Consider the following 18221-nt stretch of genomic DNA (forward strand, 5'->3'; position numbering starts at 1 on the left):
CAGTTAGCTCAAAGTTGGTTTTTTATCACAAGCTCTTTCACCTTCAATCTCTATCCAGATCTTCAAAAACGATATAATCTGGGAGCATAAAGCATTACCCACTCTACCAGAAAAGTTATTGGATGATAGGATGGTAGGTTCACTAGCAAGGAAATTGCTTCAAGCTTGAAAGCACTTTGCTTAGATCTTTTTTTATGTAGCTTTTGCTACCCGCCCAAACAATGATGAATAAATTCTTTCTTGCAGTCGTTAGTTTCACCCATGACTGACTTATGGTTTAGGTTTTATCACCGACTTCCATGCAGCTCTGTTATCTGCCTTCTATTGCCATCTGTTTGTGTCTAGTTCCCTCAACTTCATGTTACGCTTTGTTACATCTTTGCCTCTCAATCTGGGTCTACACTAATGTATCCTAGCCTGGGTCTGTTCTGGTTACTCTTCCCTTTGTAGGGTTGTGACACAAATGGTTTGGTGAGGACAGCAAACAGATGGTTTGCTAGACACAAACCATCTGTTTGTGTCTAGCTCCCTCAACTCGACTACAATTAGCTACATCTTTGTACGTATCTCAGTCTGGGTCTGCGCTAATTAGCATATTGAAGTGTATATCACAGCTTACTTTTTCTGGAATTGCATAGGATTGAGTTGGCACATGATGCTAAGTAAGGAAATATATTGCAACTAACAGGTGTAAAATAAATACAGCTCGAACCTTATGCAAGGTTACCACCATGCTATTATGAAATACATTTAAAATATAGCGGTATTTTATCTTGTTAAAGTCAAAAATATAAAATGTAAAATTTTACAAATATTTCATAAAATATTATTTGAAGCATTTACAGAAATAAAATATAAGAACACCGTTGTTATTCATTATGGCTTGTAAACAAGGAAGTTCTGTAAGCCTGTAAACTTGGCAGCAAACATTCTGCCATGGCTGGTAGGGTCAGAGAAGGCTATTTCCCTTCGTGGTAGACATGTGCCCAGGTCAAATGTTGTTCTGTAACGAGTAATGCCAAAAGGTAAGGGTCATCAACCCCCATAGCGGTACTAAATAGCCAATATAGCTACTGTAAACAGCCTGACTGAGAGAGGAAACCTGAGGCTACCGTAAACAGCCTAACTGGGAGAGGAAACCTCAGGCTGCCGTAAACAGCCTAAATGAGAGAAAACCTGAGGCTCCCGTAAACAGCCAAAACAAAAGAGGAAATCCGAGGCTCCCAAAAATAGACACAAACAGGAGAGTAGTAATGTTTACAACAGGCTTGGAATTGTACCGTACTTTACGGACTATTAGCAGCTACGTTAGTAATGTGTACAACAGGCTTGGAATTGTATGTACCGTACTTTACGGACTATTAGCAGCTACGTTAGTAATGTGTACAACAGGCTTGGAATTGTATGTACCGTACTTTACGGACTATTAGCAGCTACGTTAGTAATGTGTACAACAGGCTTGGAATTGTATGTACCGTACTTTACGGACTATTAGCAGCTACGTTAGTAATGTGTACAACAGGCTTGGAATTGTATGTACCGTACTTTACGGACTATTAGCAGCTACGTTTTTCGGATGTTTTGAGCCATGTGGCATATTTAGAGGCCGCGGCTATACTGTGGTTCTTCTTTCACCGCCTCTTGTGGTGAAAGAAAAAAACGAAACAGTGCCTAACGGTACTGTGTGGCACTGGGTTAAAAAGCGGTGGTTAATATGGAACAGTGCCTGATGGCACTGTTACGTTTTAACCAGCAAAGTTGCTGCCGTGTTAAAAAGCGCTGTTATGAGTTCTGCGGCCTGTACAAAAGGTGTGGCCTATGTATTGTTTTATTATTGGTTTTTTAAAATAGAGCAGATGCGGCTTATATAGGGATGCGGTTAATAATCCGGAAAATACGGTATAAACACTTCTAAATGCACACTAAGGGGACGTATAGAATGAAGCCCAAACTTGATATAAAGACTTGCACATAACTGGCGCAACTTTGAAAACCGTCAATCACCTTGAATTAGTCGAATTGAATAAATACCACCAAGCACAGCATACTGTTACACGCCATAAAGTTGTAAGTAATCAGCCTTGACCTAATTGTACGCATATTATCCTTCATTTTTTCGTGACATCATTCCGTGAGTGGGGACTGTGAATTATCATGGTCCGTTTATTTAAACTATTCTTAAATATTTTAAATGAATAGGTCCTGCGGCAAACTTACAAACTCAACATGCGGCAGGATCATCTCAATGATCACCTCCTATTTCCAGACCACAAACACTTTTCATACACGAAGTTCACGGCACAGCCTCCTAATGTTCAGTCTAACTACAGAATTCTAGTTCAGTCCATCTACAGGATTCTAAGCCAACCACGTGATGGTGTGACACTTCAAACCACGTGATGGTGCGACAACTTCAAACCACACGATGGTGCGACAACTTCAAACCACGTGATGGTGTGACAGCTTCAAACCACGCGATGGTGCGACAACTTCAAACCACGTGATGGTGCGACAACTTCAAACCACGTGATGGTGCGACAACTTCAAACCTAGGATTGTTAGAAAGTGAAAATAATGGCAGTGTAAGACTTATTGTTGAGAAGACTGAGTACCTGATGGCATCTAGAAGCTGAGTAGCAACACCTTCCCTCCTGTACTTAGCATAGACCCAGAGTCTATTGACGCCAATACTAGCTGGCACAGTTTGAAGGCTGGCTTTGTCCCCCTCGAGCCTACTCGCCCTGCTGATACATTCGGCTATACAGACTCCTTTGATCTGTTTCTCCTCACTTACGCACAAATATATCTGCAGCAAAACATGAAGATTTAATGCTTGGCAACTAACAAATATTGCATCGAACTAGCAATATTTGACAATTTATACCACTCTGTGTACCAGAATACCAGAAATACTTCGAGTAATTAAATAAAACACAAAAAATGAGAGCATCAGAACTACCCCATTAGAGTGAACAATTATAATTATCTTCTGTTTTTTGTGTCACAGCGGTGACCGATTATATCAAGATAGCTACAAATCTAATGCAGTAATTCTGTGGGTGGTTAAGCAGGAGCCAGAGGACGATAACTCCAAAGATAAGCCATTCTGAGCTATAGTAATTTTGTAACAAACTATTATGTAGTCGTAAGTCAGATGGTTTTCCCACGGAAATAATTGTTATTACATATAAAATATAATATGATTCAGAATAATAAAAGTGTTAAAAATCTAGTAAATTCTATAAGAACAAACCCGGCGATTAGGTTTGAGGATATCATCTTCCTGTACATAGCCGAGTTCCTGGTCAAGGATGACCTTGAGTGCCTGCACCTGGAGACATAGGAAATAGTGACAGAGTTGGAAATGAGTCAGTTAAGATGGGTTCACAATGTATTGCAGTATATGGGCAGTAATCCCACAATATATCGGTGATCGTCTGTGATAACATTGTTCACACCATCACGGACCCCTATGCGTTCACATCAGCGAATAGTGTGTTACAGAGAGTTCTCACTATACAATGCAGTTGCTAAAATGATAAAACACTAGTTCCGCAGCAACTACCATGAAGGGAAATGTAGATCAAGCATTTCGCGACAGCCAATCACCATCTCTTAAGTGGTGCACATTGCACTGTTGTGGAACGACGGGAAATATCGGCAAAACATGACAGCTGCCTGTGATGCCGTCAGTCCACACGTCAGCCTCAGCCATCACATGGTCTATGAATAATCGCTAAAAGGAGAACCCTGACAATGCACAATACCACAATGCAGTGTGTACCAGCCTTTAGTATATATAGCTACCTCCAACTCAACCAACTTTCATTGGATAAAAATGGACACAATAATGAGGCCAGTAAATCCGCAACTAAAAACTTCTATTTCAGTAATTTGAGACTTTAGAGTGGATACCTACTAAAACAGTTGGCAGCTTAGCCAGACCTACAGGAGAGTTCACGTACCTTTTTCCGACAATGGGGAGGGTCTGTGTCATCTATGTAGAGAATCCTATGGTCTGGTCCAGAATATGCTACATGCTCTTTTTTCCAGCCCTGAACGATTTTGAAATAGTTAAAGATGCTGTTGATAATGGGGACACCATTATAATACAAAACACAAAGGGATGCGAAAACCGCGCGGAGAGAGGGAATATCTACCACAGAGAACTCACTGAGAACTTGAGGGCCTGTATGAGACTTGAGTGAAACTGCCTGTGCAGCGCCTCGTCATCAGGGTCACCCCTTGTGTAAACCATACGACAGACCGGACACTGCTTTGCATCATCCAAATCCTTCTGTCCGGCATCCTTTGAAGAGAAAGAAACTTCACTAAAGCTCAAGAACTCCCCATGCAGAGAACAATAGAATACATAGTATGCCACTTACAATTCAGCTTGGCATAAAGGCCAGTTTGACAGGATATAACAAGTGCTTGTTCATTGACTGGGATGTAGAACTAGTCTTGCTAGCAATCCATCGGGTTTTTACGTCATCACCGTTTGCACGTGCGCTCGTTTCCAAAAAAGCCGCCATCATGTAGAAAACGATCGTCATCCTCTTGATTAATAGTATTTTTCGGTGTTGTTTTGATACTAAAATAAAAAATTTGCAAACAAAAGCATTGTTTGCAATAATTAATTGCAGAAGCTTCGTGCTTTTAACGATAAAAGTTGTCCATAAAGATGGCAGACAACGATAGAATGATGTCACAAAAGAACGAAGGATTATCCGAAGGCCCGAAGCAGGATGGAGTATAAATTATATCATACAGTTACAGTTAAGCCCCCACATACCAACACCTTCGTGCATGAATTTTTTGGAAAACAAATTAAAATTTGGGCAAATATTTGTCAAGGACAAAAAGCGTTCCTTAATCCATGGCAGTTTGTAGACCAGTAAGTACGTACACAGTTTTCCTCCAGATAGTTTGGCGCTCCAATAATATTAATATATATTATATACTCTTAAACAGTACTTAATATCTGCTTCTTTGTTTTTACATGATGGATTTTCAAACGAATGTGTGAGTGGTAATAGTGATGAAAGAAGAAAACTTAATTTAAGGAATTTTAAATTAATTAACAAGTAAAGGTTAACTAACACCAAACTGAACTGATGAAAATAATATCAATATAAAGCTAAGATTTCGATATAAGCAAGTTTCAATTTGATACAAATTTGTCCTTGAAGACCAGTTCAGAGATATTACACTTTGAATGAGATTCTTTCTTGGAATGCACAGATTCAGGTGGAAGCGCGCTTACAACCTCTATAGTTGCACTTTGGCAAAGAGACCGACACAAAACAGACGTGTAACATAGCAACTCTAACGCAATAGCCTCTATCAATAATGAGAGAAACAGGCAGCTGGACAACTAGTGATGTCATTATAGCACAAATTTTTTGGACAAGTCTGGGCATGAATTTTTCTTCTGAAGTTTGAACCGCGATCAAGTTTTGTCGATTTTAATCTTTATGCATCCCGACAATCGGACAACCTCAAAAACAATCGTAAATGAGAGAAAAATATCGATACTTTCTGATTACCCTAGGACACTTATATTTCGCTAGTATTTAGTTTCGTGAGTAGCACACAGAATAAAATTTCGCTGCAACTTAATTTCGCGGCTCTGATGAGTGCGAAAATATAGTGATGTGAAAATAAATGCAATGGAAAAAACAGATTACATTCCTCAGGTCCAGTTTGCTAATAAGAAAAAAATTCAATTTGGGACTAGTTCGTATTTGTAAACCACAGGTTGAAATGTGTGGGTGAGATCGGCAATTCAATTTGATCACTTGCTGCCATTTGTTTTTTAGACTATCAATGACGTCTAGGTTCTTCCCGCTGTGACTTTCACACTTGAATCCCAAGAAAAAAAAAAATAGATAGGTAGCAACCAACTTCACAACCAAAACTGTATAACCCTTACACTGCCATAAACGCATTTATGCGTTTTCTAGGGGCCACTGCCATAAACGCATTTTTGGACTTTCTCAGCAATTGTCTGGTAACCTGATTTTATTATTTGTTGACCACATAACCCACGGTCTTTAAGTGTTTTATGAAATTGACTGTGTTGTCCAAAGATTTCTCTATAAAATCAGCCTAAAACAACGAAGCAATTTTAAACTTTTGTTTGAGAATTGCTAATCTAAAAACGAACATTTTTCTGTGAGTTCATTAACTACCCCGCGCGAGTCATAAAACAGGTAATTAGTTGTTGATGACATAATAGCCAATTTAGATTTTCGTGATTATACAGATAATTAAAGTAGAACTTGAAAAAATACTGTATACATATCATGAAGCAATATCGGCAATATCAGTAAAATGGCTGGCACTAGGCCGGTAGCTAATTTGTACATGGTTGGCAGTGGAAGAGATAATGTGGTTAGACCTGATGAGGGTTGATATCGTTTTTGGTTGGTAATAAAATTCATCACTACAATAATTATTCTGCAATTTTATGACTTCACCTACCAGACTTTCATCCTCATCAGTTAGAAATTCGGTGACTAAACTGATATAATCTTAATTTGCTTTGCCATGCTGCTCAGTCGGTGTATTAGCTATAATGAGTTTACCAGAAATTTCCCATTGATCCCAACCACAGACGAAAATTGCCTGCATTTCTAATATGACGATTTTATTGTGGATATCAATGAACAAAGCTATTTAACTTCGCCGTTTTCGCTCGTTCGTTATGATAGTTTAGTTTCGCTCATTAAATTTTCGCGAGAGGATGACACCGCGAAAACGCGAAAGTTAGATGCCGCGAATACATAAGTGTCCTAGGGTAAACCTTATAAAATTTTGTAAGTTTTTCTTCAAAACAAGAAAAAACATGAACAAATATCTTTGGAGCAACTCTTTAGAAACTCTAAGAAGCGGTTTGTAATGCCAAAAGAAGAATGAAAGTGATGATAATAATAGTGATTAAATATATGATATTAAGAAAAACACGGATAAGTTATATAAAGTTACATAAATATATTGTTTATTAGTAGTTCAAGTTAGACTAGCCTCGTATCTCTGCATCCACCTTTACCTACACACTAACCGCACAACCCATAGAAACGAGGCTGCACCTTAACCCACTTACCTGTTTCTAATGTAAAGGTTAAGTGACAATAAAACAGTTATTTAGTTTAAAAAACATTTAATTGTTACATTTAAATAATCCACTTGCTTCAAGTCTTGTATTTCATTTTTATTTCATATGTAACTCTTTTATAACTTTATTTTTCATCGCAATTTCTTCTTGGCAATGACCAGTGTGTCAGACCACAGTTAAGAATTTCCCTAATTTTCTATTTATGTGTACTTTGGGTGATTTTTTGTTGAACAATATATTACTAGAAAATATATTATAACAATAATTATTATAACAATAATATTACTGAGAGTGATTATTTTGATCAGTAATAATAATAGTAGTAATAATGAAGCCGTAAGCTGCAATAATCTTGATCAATTGGGCGACTCGGACACGCGCATGATCGTAGTAAAAATGGCTGAAAAAATGGCAGAGCTCATTCTGTAATACACGGGTGGCATCGTTTATGGCCTCAGCCAATGTAATGTTTAATGCTGATTTATTTGGTATTAAAACAGTTTTTATAGGTTTAAAAGTTGTAACAATTTATACGCGCCCTTGTCTAATATTAGGTTTTACTGAATTTGTAACTGTCACGGTAAAAACATTATTTTAGTAGCAAAAGAGTAAATGCTGAAGTGGTTTTTGACTGTCAGGTTTTGCTTTGACATACATATTGTAATTGCATAAAGATTAGACTATGAACCACGAGTTTACAAAAGCAGCTGCGGAATATATGCACTCACTATGACAAGCTGTGTTCTGTCAGTCTTCGACGCTAGTCGTTGTTTCTGGAATAGAGGCAACAGTTTTTTCTGTACAAGAGTCGCATCCCTGTAAGAAGTTCAAATGTAGAGATAGTACGTGTGGAGAAACATCCGGACTGTCAGATCACCTCAATCATCAAAGAATAATTGCAAATGATGAAAAAATACCGATACTTTCTGATAAAATCTACTAAAAGGTTGTGTAAGTTCATCTTTAACCCTGCGGGTGCCATTTTCGAGTAATAACAGAGCAAAAGCAAAATGTTGTTTTTGAGCAAAAAATGCGACACCATAGCACGTGGCACAACGAATCATGCGACAGTCAAAGAGTTGAGACCTGAACAAACTACCAACAACAGCAAATCAATATGAACCAATACATAATCCCAGCAAGTATTTGTATGTTAGTGAGTGTTATGTAGTTATTTATAAACTGAAAGATGTTCAAGCTGTCTGCGAACACCTGGCATGTAAGTGCAGACAGTTACAGAGTTGACCACACAAAATGGGAGGAAAGGCTAAACCGATACAAGCTACTAACCCCTCTTGTGTGAGTGTGTTATTGCTCCTGTCCTTTTCGTCAGTAGCCCCAGGTCCAGGAACTAAAGGACTGGAGGCCGAGACGACTGTAGACACTTCGCTGTCATGGTCTGACTCCAATCGAAGAGGACTGAGTCTATCTTTAATCTCATTAGCATTTCTTGTGCCGTCCTCTCTCAAAGAAAGCCTTGACCTTATCCTAGGTGTTCGTGAAGAGCCTAGTAGGATATTTATACAGGAAGTAAGACAACATTCGCTTGACGTGCCTTTGATACTCCATAAGGATTGGTAAAATACATGAAAAACTTGCTACTACAATGTACCCTCAGGATACGATTTTGAGCCATTCCAGGTTGGCACTGTATGGTGAAAAAATCATATGCAGGGGTATAGAAACCATAGTAATTACCTAATGCAAACATCCCTAGTAAAATCATCAGAATTTTATATACGCACTGACATATTAAAAACTAGTAACAAAATAGTATGTTAACCTTAGTAACCATAGTTACCTACAGGAACTTCAGTGTATTTAAAGGTTGACTTGCAACAAAATTCACATTACAGTTATTTGGTATCAAAAGATTCACCATGTTTTACTCTGTTGTGTTGTAGGTGTCAAATACGTGGAAATGTGATTACAAGCTCTTAAAAGCTCAAAAACGAAAAGCCGCCGTAGATTGGAATCTCTTTATTTATCTGACGTAGTCATTCCAGTTTGGTTATCGTCTTGTCACGTATGTTCTCACGTGAATTGAAAGGCCAATAAAAAGCTCGATATAAAACTTATCGTAGCACTAGGTTATGACAAACACTTCGGGTTTTACCGAAGACCCCGTAACAAATATAGATGCTCACTACTTTAGTTTTCTTTCGGCATTATTCAATCGTCAAGTCGTAATCTGATCACGTGACCCAATACTTCGCAAACAATTTTTGCAGCTCTTTTCGATTATCACAGGTAACCAACAGGCTCGTCATGATTATCAGACAATGATATATACTCTTTCGAGGTAAGGTTAAAAAGTTTAACGATTTTTTACGGTAAGTTATAAGATATCAGTGCTAAAAGTGACAGCATTAAAATGACGATAAAGCAGACGCGTAAAAACAATAGACATGGTTTTATTAAACGCGTGAAGTATATTTGTGAAAATATTTCGACGAATGAGGTTGCATGAAAGTGTAAACAGAAACCATCATCTAACAACTACGTCCCATTTGAGCCGTTTTGGAAAGCGAATCCAAACTATGGCGGTCTCGTGTGGCTGCGATTTTGTGTTTGTTTTTGAGCTTTTAAGAGCTTGTAATCACATTTCCATATATTTTGCACCTACAACACAACAGAGTAAGACATGGTGAATCTTATGATACCAAATAACTGTAATGTGAATTTTGTTGCAAGTCAACCTTTAATGGTTATGATCGGCAATAAAATGTAACAATAGAATGTACCGTAGGGAGTTCTTATCTTCAAGACAGACGTAGATATAACATTAACTTCACCTAAAATAAGTTTAGCTTACTAAACACACACTTAAAGCTAAGTTTTAGTATGTATTTTCAACTATTTTACTGAATTTCAACTTTTCATCAGTAAAATTTTATCACTTATCAGTCACGGTCTTTGCTTTCACTATAACTTTTAGCGGGCTTCTTTAAAACATTTTCCAACCGAATTCGGCAAGAAAGCCGGAACGATGCTTTTTCCGTAATGAAGTGGATTTTTGTTAGCAGGCTAAAAGTTGTCTAACCTGTTTGAAGAGACTGCGACTCCAACTTTGCTACCGGTTTTAAAGGGAAAGTAGTACCATTTTATGCGCGAGAATCGATGAACGGAGAGAAATCGGTCATCGTGTTTCTTTCAGGCATTGTGAAAATATTTTGGCTAACAAAACTTTGTTATTTTGACGTACGTAATAAACACACTAGACAACCAAATTTGAACTCGGGCAAAAATTTTGTTGAATTTGTAAGGTGAAAAATGAAAAAAATTTGTATGGCGAGGTGAAAAAATCATCATGTTTCACTATGTAAGGTGAAAAAAGTCGTATATCAGGGTAATCGCATCCTGAGGGTGCGCTGTATATCAGGGTAATCGCATCCTGAGGGTGCACTGCATATCGGGATAATCGTATCCTGAGGCTGCACTGTATATCAGGGTAATCATATGCTGAGGGCGCGCTGTATCTCAGGGTAAGTGTATCCTGAGGATGCACTGTATATCAGGGTAATCGTATCCTGAGGGTGCACTGTATCTCAGGGTAAGTGTATCCTGAGGGTGCACTGCATATCAAGGTAATCGCATCCTGAGGGTGCACTGTATATCAGGATAATCGTATCCTGAGGGTGCACTGTATATCAGGACTATCCTATCCTGAGGGTGCACTGTATATCAGGATAATCGTATCCTGAGGGTGCCCTGTATATCAGGGTAATCGCATCCTGAGGGTGCACTGTATCTCAGGATAATCGTATCTTGAGGGTGCACTGTATATCAGGGTAATCGTATGCTGAGGGTGCACTGTATATCAGGGTAATTGTATGCTGAGGGTGCACTGTATACCAGGGTTATCCTATCCTGAGGGTGCACTGTAATCCACGAATAAGAAGTGCTCTGTTACATATCCCATCAGCTAAACTGATAATGATAATCATAATCCACCTGCGCCAGATTAATGCTGCAGTTATTTAAACGTGAAATAACTATTGTGTATCGTGGGTAATATATAGAATAGCGCAGCTATGGCCAAATGTCGGATCTAAATCCTGACGCTTCTAGCCTTTTGTGTATATTTATTCAGTAGGTTGTCAAAGTTTTTTTGAAGTATTCATTTTAAAATTTGGTTTAAACATTTTTGTAAATCGTTTGTCATTTAATTGGCCATCACCTGTAAGCTTGGAAAAGTACCCAATAATTACTAGTTTAGCGAGAAGACTACTTACTGGCTTTGCATTAACTTACCTATGTGAATCATTGTTTTCAGCAATGGATTTTGTGAAAAACCATTATAGAACACGATTTACAAATACTCAACATCATGAGCTTGTAAGAGTTGTTGTAAGTAGCAGGAAACCGCGTTTTGATAGTATTTAGTATTGCGAAGTCCAAGCCCACTCATCATTTTTTCTCACTGATATCAGACATATTTATTACAGCACATTCATTCACTGAATTTTAGTTAAACAATGTTTATAAATAAAGTTTTTAAAATGGTATTTGACGCTTTTTTTCAAATACACTGTATACATAAATAATTGCATGCTTTTGTTTGGTAAAAAAATGCACATCTTCAGTTCATTGTGGATCCTTAATTTGTCAGATTTGGCTGCAGTGGTTCAGGGCCAAAATCATTTGGCCATCCCTGGAATACCGAATTATAGCTCATATATTATATCTAGGATCTTTGCATTATATCTGAGCAACTTCAAGAAAATGCGCTTGAGACATGACAGCACCCCAGTCACAGCTGTAATAATATGGCTATGTCACTACATACATGACTATTTCATGACTATCCAATCATGCACAGTTCCAGGGTAGCCCAGTAGCAAGGTAACTACAAATATTTAAACTGCATAAATAGGCCTATAGAGAAATGCTATACCATAAGCAAGCTTTCGCGTGTCCCGTCTTATGTTTTCCCTGAACAATTGCAACTCTGATTTGCTTTTCAGTCGGTGGCCCAGCTTAGAGAAGAGGTTCCCAGGAACTTTTGTTGCGTTTTTCGTTGAGCTGCCATCTGTTTCTGTAATGAAACACGGAGAACCTATTTTATTGCCACCAGCTGTCTACAAATATATGTGGTGAACAATCTCGGAACCCCTTCATTTCACGCTAAACAGAACACAGTCAGACCTCAACCTACGATCTCCTCCGCATACAAAATTTTAGCATAATGAAAAATAAACCAGGTTTAACTTCAAGTTTAAGTTAATAACTTCACATACTATAAAACCTCTATTTGAACGCCATGGCGCTGTATTTTTCAACCCTTGTCTTATAGTGGCAGTCTATTGAAGGTGACGTTCAAATAGAGGGCGACACTCTGTATTTCAACTAGCTGGTCGAAATCTTAGCCATTTTATGGGCAAAGCGATGTTAATGTCGCCTATATTTTGCACTGTCCTTCGAGCAGAGCGAAATTAATGCTGTTAGCCTCATCGTTTTTGCTAAACTGTTTTTCATATACGTTGACGTATCAGACCGAGTTAAACAAGGAGCTACTTCGAGTAAATGATATTAGACAGACACAGTTATTACTTATTTTCATGTTGCGTATAAAGTTTTAAGAACAGAAAAGCTTCGGCGTTACAGATCGGACTTCGATACTCTGTAACATTGGCTGCTATTACATCATATGCTGTACCTGAAGAATATTCTCATCATTTATTAAACTATTACATCATATGCTGTACCTGAAGAATATTCTCATCATTTATTAAACTATTACATCATATGCTGTATCTGAAGAATATTCTCATCATTTATTAAACTATTACATCATATGCTGTACCTGAAGAATATTCTCATCATTTATTAAACTATTACATCATATGCTGTACCTGAAGAATATTCTCATCATTTATTAAACTATTACATCATATGCTGTACCTGAAGAATATTCTCATCATTTATTAAACTATTACATCATATGCTGTACCTGAAGAATATTCTCATCATTTATTAAACTATTACATCATATGCTGTACCTGAAGAATATTCTCATCATTTATTAAACTATTACATCATATGCTGTACCTGAAGAATATTCTCATCATTTATTAAACTATTACATCATATGCTGTACCTGAAGAATATTCTCATCATTTATTAAACTATTACATCATATGCTGTACCTGAAGAATATTCTCATCATTTATTAAACTATTACATCATATGCTGTACCTGAAGAATATTCTCATCATTTATTAAACTATTACATCATATGCTGTACCTGAAGAATATTCTCATCATTTATTAAACTATTACATCATATGCTGTACCTGAAGAATATTCTCATCATTTATTAAACTATTACATCATATGCTGTATCTGAAGAATATTCTCATCATTTATCAAAACGTTTTGAATGCTTCGCATCAGGTTGTAAATCATATTATGGACGAATCTGAAGACAAAAAGTCCGATTTAGACCTTAGTGACTTTGAATCAGAGTGTAGTTCTGCTGATTATAACGATCGATTTTCTCAGGTACAACATCACTAAAATCATGGCAACCACTGCATCAGCAACAACAAAGGAATTGATTGTTATTTTATAAGTACGATTTTTTGGACACTTTTCTACTGATCACTTGCTATGATGGGTTCATAAAGATCCAACATAAGAATGCCACAGTGGCAGTCTAATCAGTCATACACATCGCCTGCACCTCTGCACTCTCTCACTCCCTCCTCCTCTCTCAGGTACAGTCACAATAAACACTTTAAGGTAATCAATACTCAATTATTTAGTTTTTAGATCTATATATGAATACGAAGGTTTGTATGTCTGTTCAAAGGTTACAGTTGTTTGAAAGAGTTTGAAAACCTTTACAGTTTTTTTTTCTTCTCTTGATTCATTTGAACTGCACAAAAACACTTTTCCATGATATTAAGTTTAAAAGTTAGAATGGTGAATGTTGTATATGTTAAATAAAGAATAAATTTTCTGTCCAAAAAATTTTTTGTTACCCGGGCAATGCCGGATATTCACCTAGCAACTCTATAAAAAGCATTTGTAATTACCTGCAGAATTTATTAGGGGGTTGTCATACATTTTGGATCATGGAATTCTGATATCAAAATATTTGCTTCAACATGAAATGGTTTTGACACATTAAACAAATTGCGGAATGGATTAACTTCACAGTGGAAATGAACTCGTAAACCTTGATTCTGCAAACAGGCGTGTTATCCACTACGCCACACAGTCTACTTGCCATATTATATACCAATTGTGCACATACTTATTAACCTACTAATACTCAACTGCGATTGGTTAAAATATGAATCCTTCAACTACCTACGCTTGAACTACTAAAAGAAAAACAAGTGCGCGGAACTTTCCCAAAATGACTTTCCCAAAATGCTATAAATATACGTACATGTAGCATAAACTTAAATAAACTTATAGCATACACAAACATAAACAAGCACCTTTATGTTGGAATAGTATATGTTGCGTTTGTTGATAAAAAATAATTATTCTGTGCACAAACATTTTTATTACTCGAGCATAGCTGGGCGTTCACCTAGTATAGAATTATGTGAGAAACTGAGTGGTCCTTAGCGCTGACACTAGAATTTAGGTAAAACAGTAAGCCAGACTAACCTTGGCGCGACTGACCTGGAGAATCAAGGCCGCATGGAAGCCTATGACCTTTCTGTTTATGGGGAGTAGAGGCTACCGAGTCTGAATCTGATGTGAGGATTTGGGCTGGCAAAGATGAACCGCTTCCCCGCACAAATATTCCATCTAGTTTGTCAGGAGAAAAACAGAGTGAGCCTGATGTAGCAGTTTTCTTAGACTCAGGTGTTGACGGGAGTGGATATACCTAAAAGAAGTTTGTTATGAAAGCCATCGCACGATTGCAGTGAATCGGCAGGTCTGGACAAATAAATCAAGCGTTGTGGATGTACAGAGCTAAGTTGAGTTTGAAAAAGAAGTACAGTTAGCCTTCACTACTTCACTGCTCACCTTTCGTGGTTTCAGTGCATCTTGGTTAAAAAATGTTTATTAAAAAATAAAATTTAAATTAAAAAACATTAAAAATTTAAAACACATAAATTTACAAACAGAAAATACATTTATAATCTCGAAACTTTTTTCTCACAACGAACCCAATTAATCACAAGTACGAATATTCAGGTCAGATGAAGCCTGAACTCCGCCTGTATTATGTAAGTTTATTCTTTGGCTTAAAATACTTGGACTGAAGTTGAAATATTTACTGAAAGTCAGTCAAGATAACTTCAATTCACTCGCTATATAGGAAATAAACAAAACATGTTTAGAAAGCAGTTTAAACGTTCTGGTGTTAGAATTTGACCTATACACATATTTATATATTCTATTTCACGAATTTTCACCTATCGCAGAAGATGCTGGTCCCCATTAATCGCGGAAAGTGACGGATTACTGTATCAATATAAAGTTGAACGTCAAGTACTATATAAGGCGTCTCTAAAGGTATTTGCTGGAGTCACTGACATAGTGTCCATGCCGCCTTGAGTTGCCAACTCCTTACATGAGCTTGCACCTTCCCTAGCCGTGCTGTTGCGCATGTTGTTTTCAGAGGATAACAATGAAATAAAACAAACAAACCGTGTTAGACGCTGCTTCTTGATCATTAGGAAGATAAAATTTCCGTGGAGACATCGGCTTAGATGCGCTGCTTGGCTTCAGCTTTTTGGCAATTCGGAAAGAGGCTTTGTCATGTCTGTTTTCATCTTGCCTAATCTTTCTTTTTAAAGGAGGTCGTACAGAAGGTCGTGTGATGGACGTAGACTGAGTCATCCAATCTATCACTCTCTGCGTTTTGACCTGTTTCTCCTTTGACGGTGACGGATCGACAGGCAGCATGATGTTAGGCTATAAAAAATGGGGCAGGCCTATTCAAAAACTTTTTCAATCACAATCATATGAATAAAACTTTTACAAAGCCAAAACTTTACTTTAGCCACAAAATGAGCAATAAATTTTAAATTATCCCCCGACCAAACACGAGCAAAGCGATTGATTGGGAGCTTCATGATAAATTCTCGAAAAACAACTACCGAACTCACAACTCCCGAAAGATTATCCATCAACGGCTGTTACCAAACCCTTGTACCAAAATCCCATCAAAAAATTTAATCATTTTTGTGTAGTCATTTAAGTATAATAATGATACAAAACACATATAAACCTATTTAAATATGTTACCAAGTCTTTGAAAAGTTGACGCAATATCCTAAAACTAACCCATCTGATCGGATTATACATACATAAATAGGCAGATTAATTTGGCCTAAAATCGCTATTAAAACTTGACAAACCTTTTTTAATCAAAATTAAGACCGGCCAATGAAACGCCGATAAGGCCGTGCGACAGAGAGTAGAACCATTAAATCGAGCGCAAAAAAACGTGCACATTTCACCAGTCTATAGCATTGTCCAATTGCCGAAAGTTTCTGTGATTAATGTAGAAGTACTGAAAAGTACTTGTTTCTTTTCTGCCAATTCTAACAGACTCTAAAATTTTGGACACTTATAATGAGTACTTTGGTATTCCAACTGATGTCCAAAGCAGCGAAAGTAAAGGAAACGACGATGATATTTTTCTAACGATTCTTATAAGATTATTATAATATTTACTTGTAAGAATAATCATTCGAATTTACAAGATTGAAATATATAGTGACTGATGGTGTGCAATATGTTAAAATCTAAATACCAGCTAAAATCTGTTTAGATTTTTAAATTCGGCATAATTTTTTTTTAGATATAAATACAGAAATCTAGATAATTATCGCATATTCTTGATATTGGTTGCTATAACCGACAATATACAGCCCCCCGCCTGTGTATACTACACAGCAGCTTGCCATTTTACTTCTAATATTGCATTTCTCCTATTGCAGGGGAGAGATATAAACATATTCTTTTCCTTTAATTATTGCTGTTTGTTGTACATAATAACACCCAGTGCACCACAGCTACCATTGCAGTTCTCCTATTGCACTGCAGTGCCATTTGACTGCTAATAATGATTTCTCAACCGGCAGTACCCTTTCTTTTTTCATTATCTCTTTGGTCGTGGGCTGTATGACAGGAGAATTTTTAGTATTAACTTAAGTTAAATAAAATAATGATAAACTTTTTAGAAAATATGTATTGTCAAACATCTAGAAATGAAATAAGTTTATTCAGTGATATGGTTAATATGTTGAAGGTATTATATTATATATAAGAGTAAATGGTCTAATGTAAATACATTGGAACTCCTTTATAAAAACATAGCTTACCGCAGGTATTACAGCTAACATATTATATAAAATCATGTAAAAAATAAATGTTACTGTGTCTTAGAGACATGATCGAAATTTAAGAAATATGAAGTGTAAGCAAAGCTAGGTGAAGTACCAACTATCTCAGATTATATATTATTATATATTACATACACTGTATCACATGTACTTCAACAGATTGTTTATTTTGGCTAGCCTAGTTGCTCTCACAATTACAATGCTTCGATAAACTTTCAGCCTTTTATCTTGCTAACTACTTGGTGTGCAATGTCAATTATTTGCCAGAGAATGCTTGAACATTCACAAGTTAATGCAATCATAAGCACGGGTCTGACTGTGAAAGTACTAAATTGGACAGAAAGAAGCATGCTACGAAAACAACCAACACCCATCAGAAATAGACAAGTTCGTTCACACTTTATTATAATCGACACTGCTTGCATCACCAGATGCAAGCAGTGTCGATGCTTCTGGTGCACTATCAATGTGCTGAGCTGTTGCGAATGACACCACTACTTCAGCTGGACTAAGAAGGAAGAAATAGCTGGTAGGTAAAATAGCCGCAGGTAATGTTTGATAATGCTGGTTCCTTACCTTTTGAGACTAAATCACAGTAGTCAATTGCTATTAACATTGATGTCTGATTTTAATGATTAAGTTAGTTCCAAAGTGAGATGGAACCAAGGCTGATTGAAAGACTGGTTATGATAACCCAGCATGCAAATTAGAAATGCTGTTTCATCGATTAAGAATAATGCTTTTTGAGATGAGAGTCTGAAGTAAATTTTACTCGACAA

The 18221-nt window shown here is 36.9% G+C and overlaps 1 protein-coding gene across 2 annotated transcripts; it reads right to left on the bottom strand.

Annotated features, from left to right (window-relative positions):
* Positions 1-656: 656 nt before the first annotated feature.
* On the bottom strand, positions 657-15997 carry LOC137391511 (N-acetyltransferase ESCO2-like). 2 transcript variants are annotated; one of them, XM_068078012.1, is made up of 10 exons: positions 15740-15997; positions 14762-14969; positions 12018-12158; positions 8411-8627; positions 7849-7936; positions 4175-4309; positions 3966-4055; positions 3254-3331; positions 2613-2806; positions 657-1003 (listed from the first exon to the last, which is right to left on the bottom strand). In XM_068078012.1, exons 1-10 carry the CDS (start codon positions 15995-15997, stop codon positions 877-879), a joined length of 1536 nt encoding a protein of 511 aa, XP_067934113.1. In that variant the 3' UTR covers positions 657-876. The 2 variants fall into 2 exon arrangements, with proteins under 2 accessions (XP_067934113.1, XP_067934112.1); XM_068078011.1 differs by having other exon boundaries at positions 14747-14969.
* Between the last annotated feature and the right edge of the window lie 2224 nt (positions 15998-18221).

The sequence above is a fragment of the Watersipora subatra genome, chromosome 3 (assembly GCF_963576615.1).
Source record: "Watersipora subatra chromosome 3, tzWatSuba1.1, whole genome shotgun sequence".
Classification (NCBI taxonomy): Eukaryota; Metazoa; Bryozoa; class Gymnolaemata; order Cheilostomatida; family Watersiporidae; genus Watersipora; species Watersipora subatra.

Coding starts and splice junctions, on each gene's coding strand:
- LOC137391511 (XM_068078011.1), bottom strand. CDS start 15,997: ATGCTGCCTGTCGATCCGTCACCGTCAAAGGAGAAACAGGTCAAAACG. Junction 8,628..12,017: donor CACGCGAAAGCTTGCTTATG/GTATAGCATTTC, acceptor ATATCCTACTAG/GCTCTTCACGAACACCTAGG. Junction 3,332..3,965: donor CTCCCCATTGTCGGAAAAAG/GTACGTGAACTC, acceptor CTATGTCTCCAG/GTGCAGGCACTCAAGGTCAT.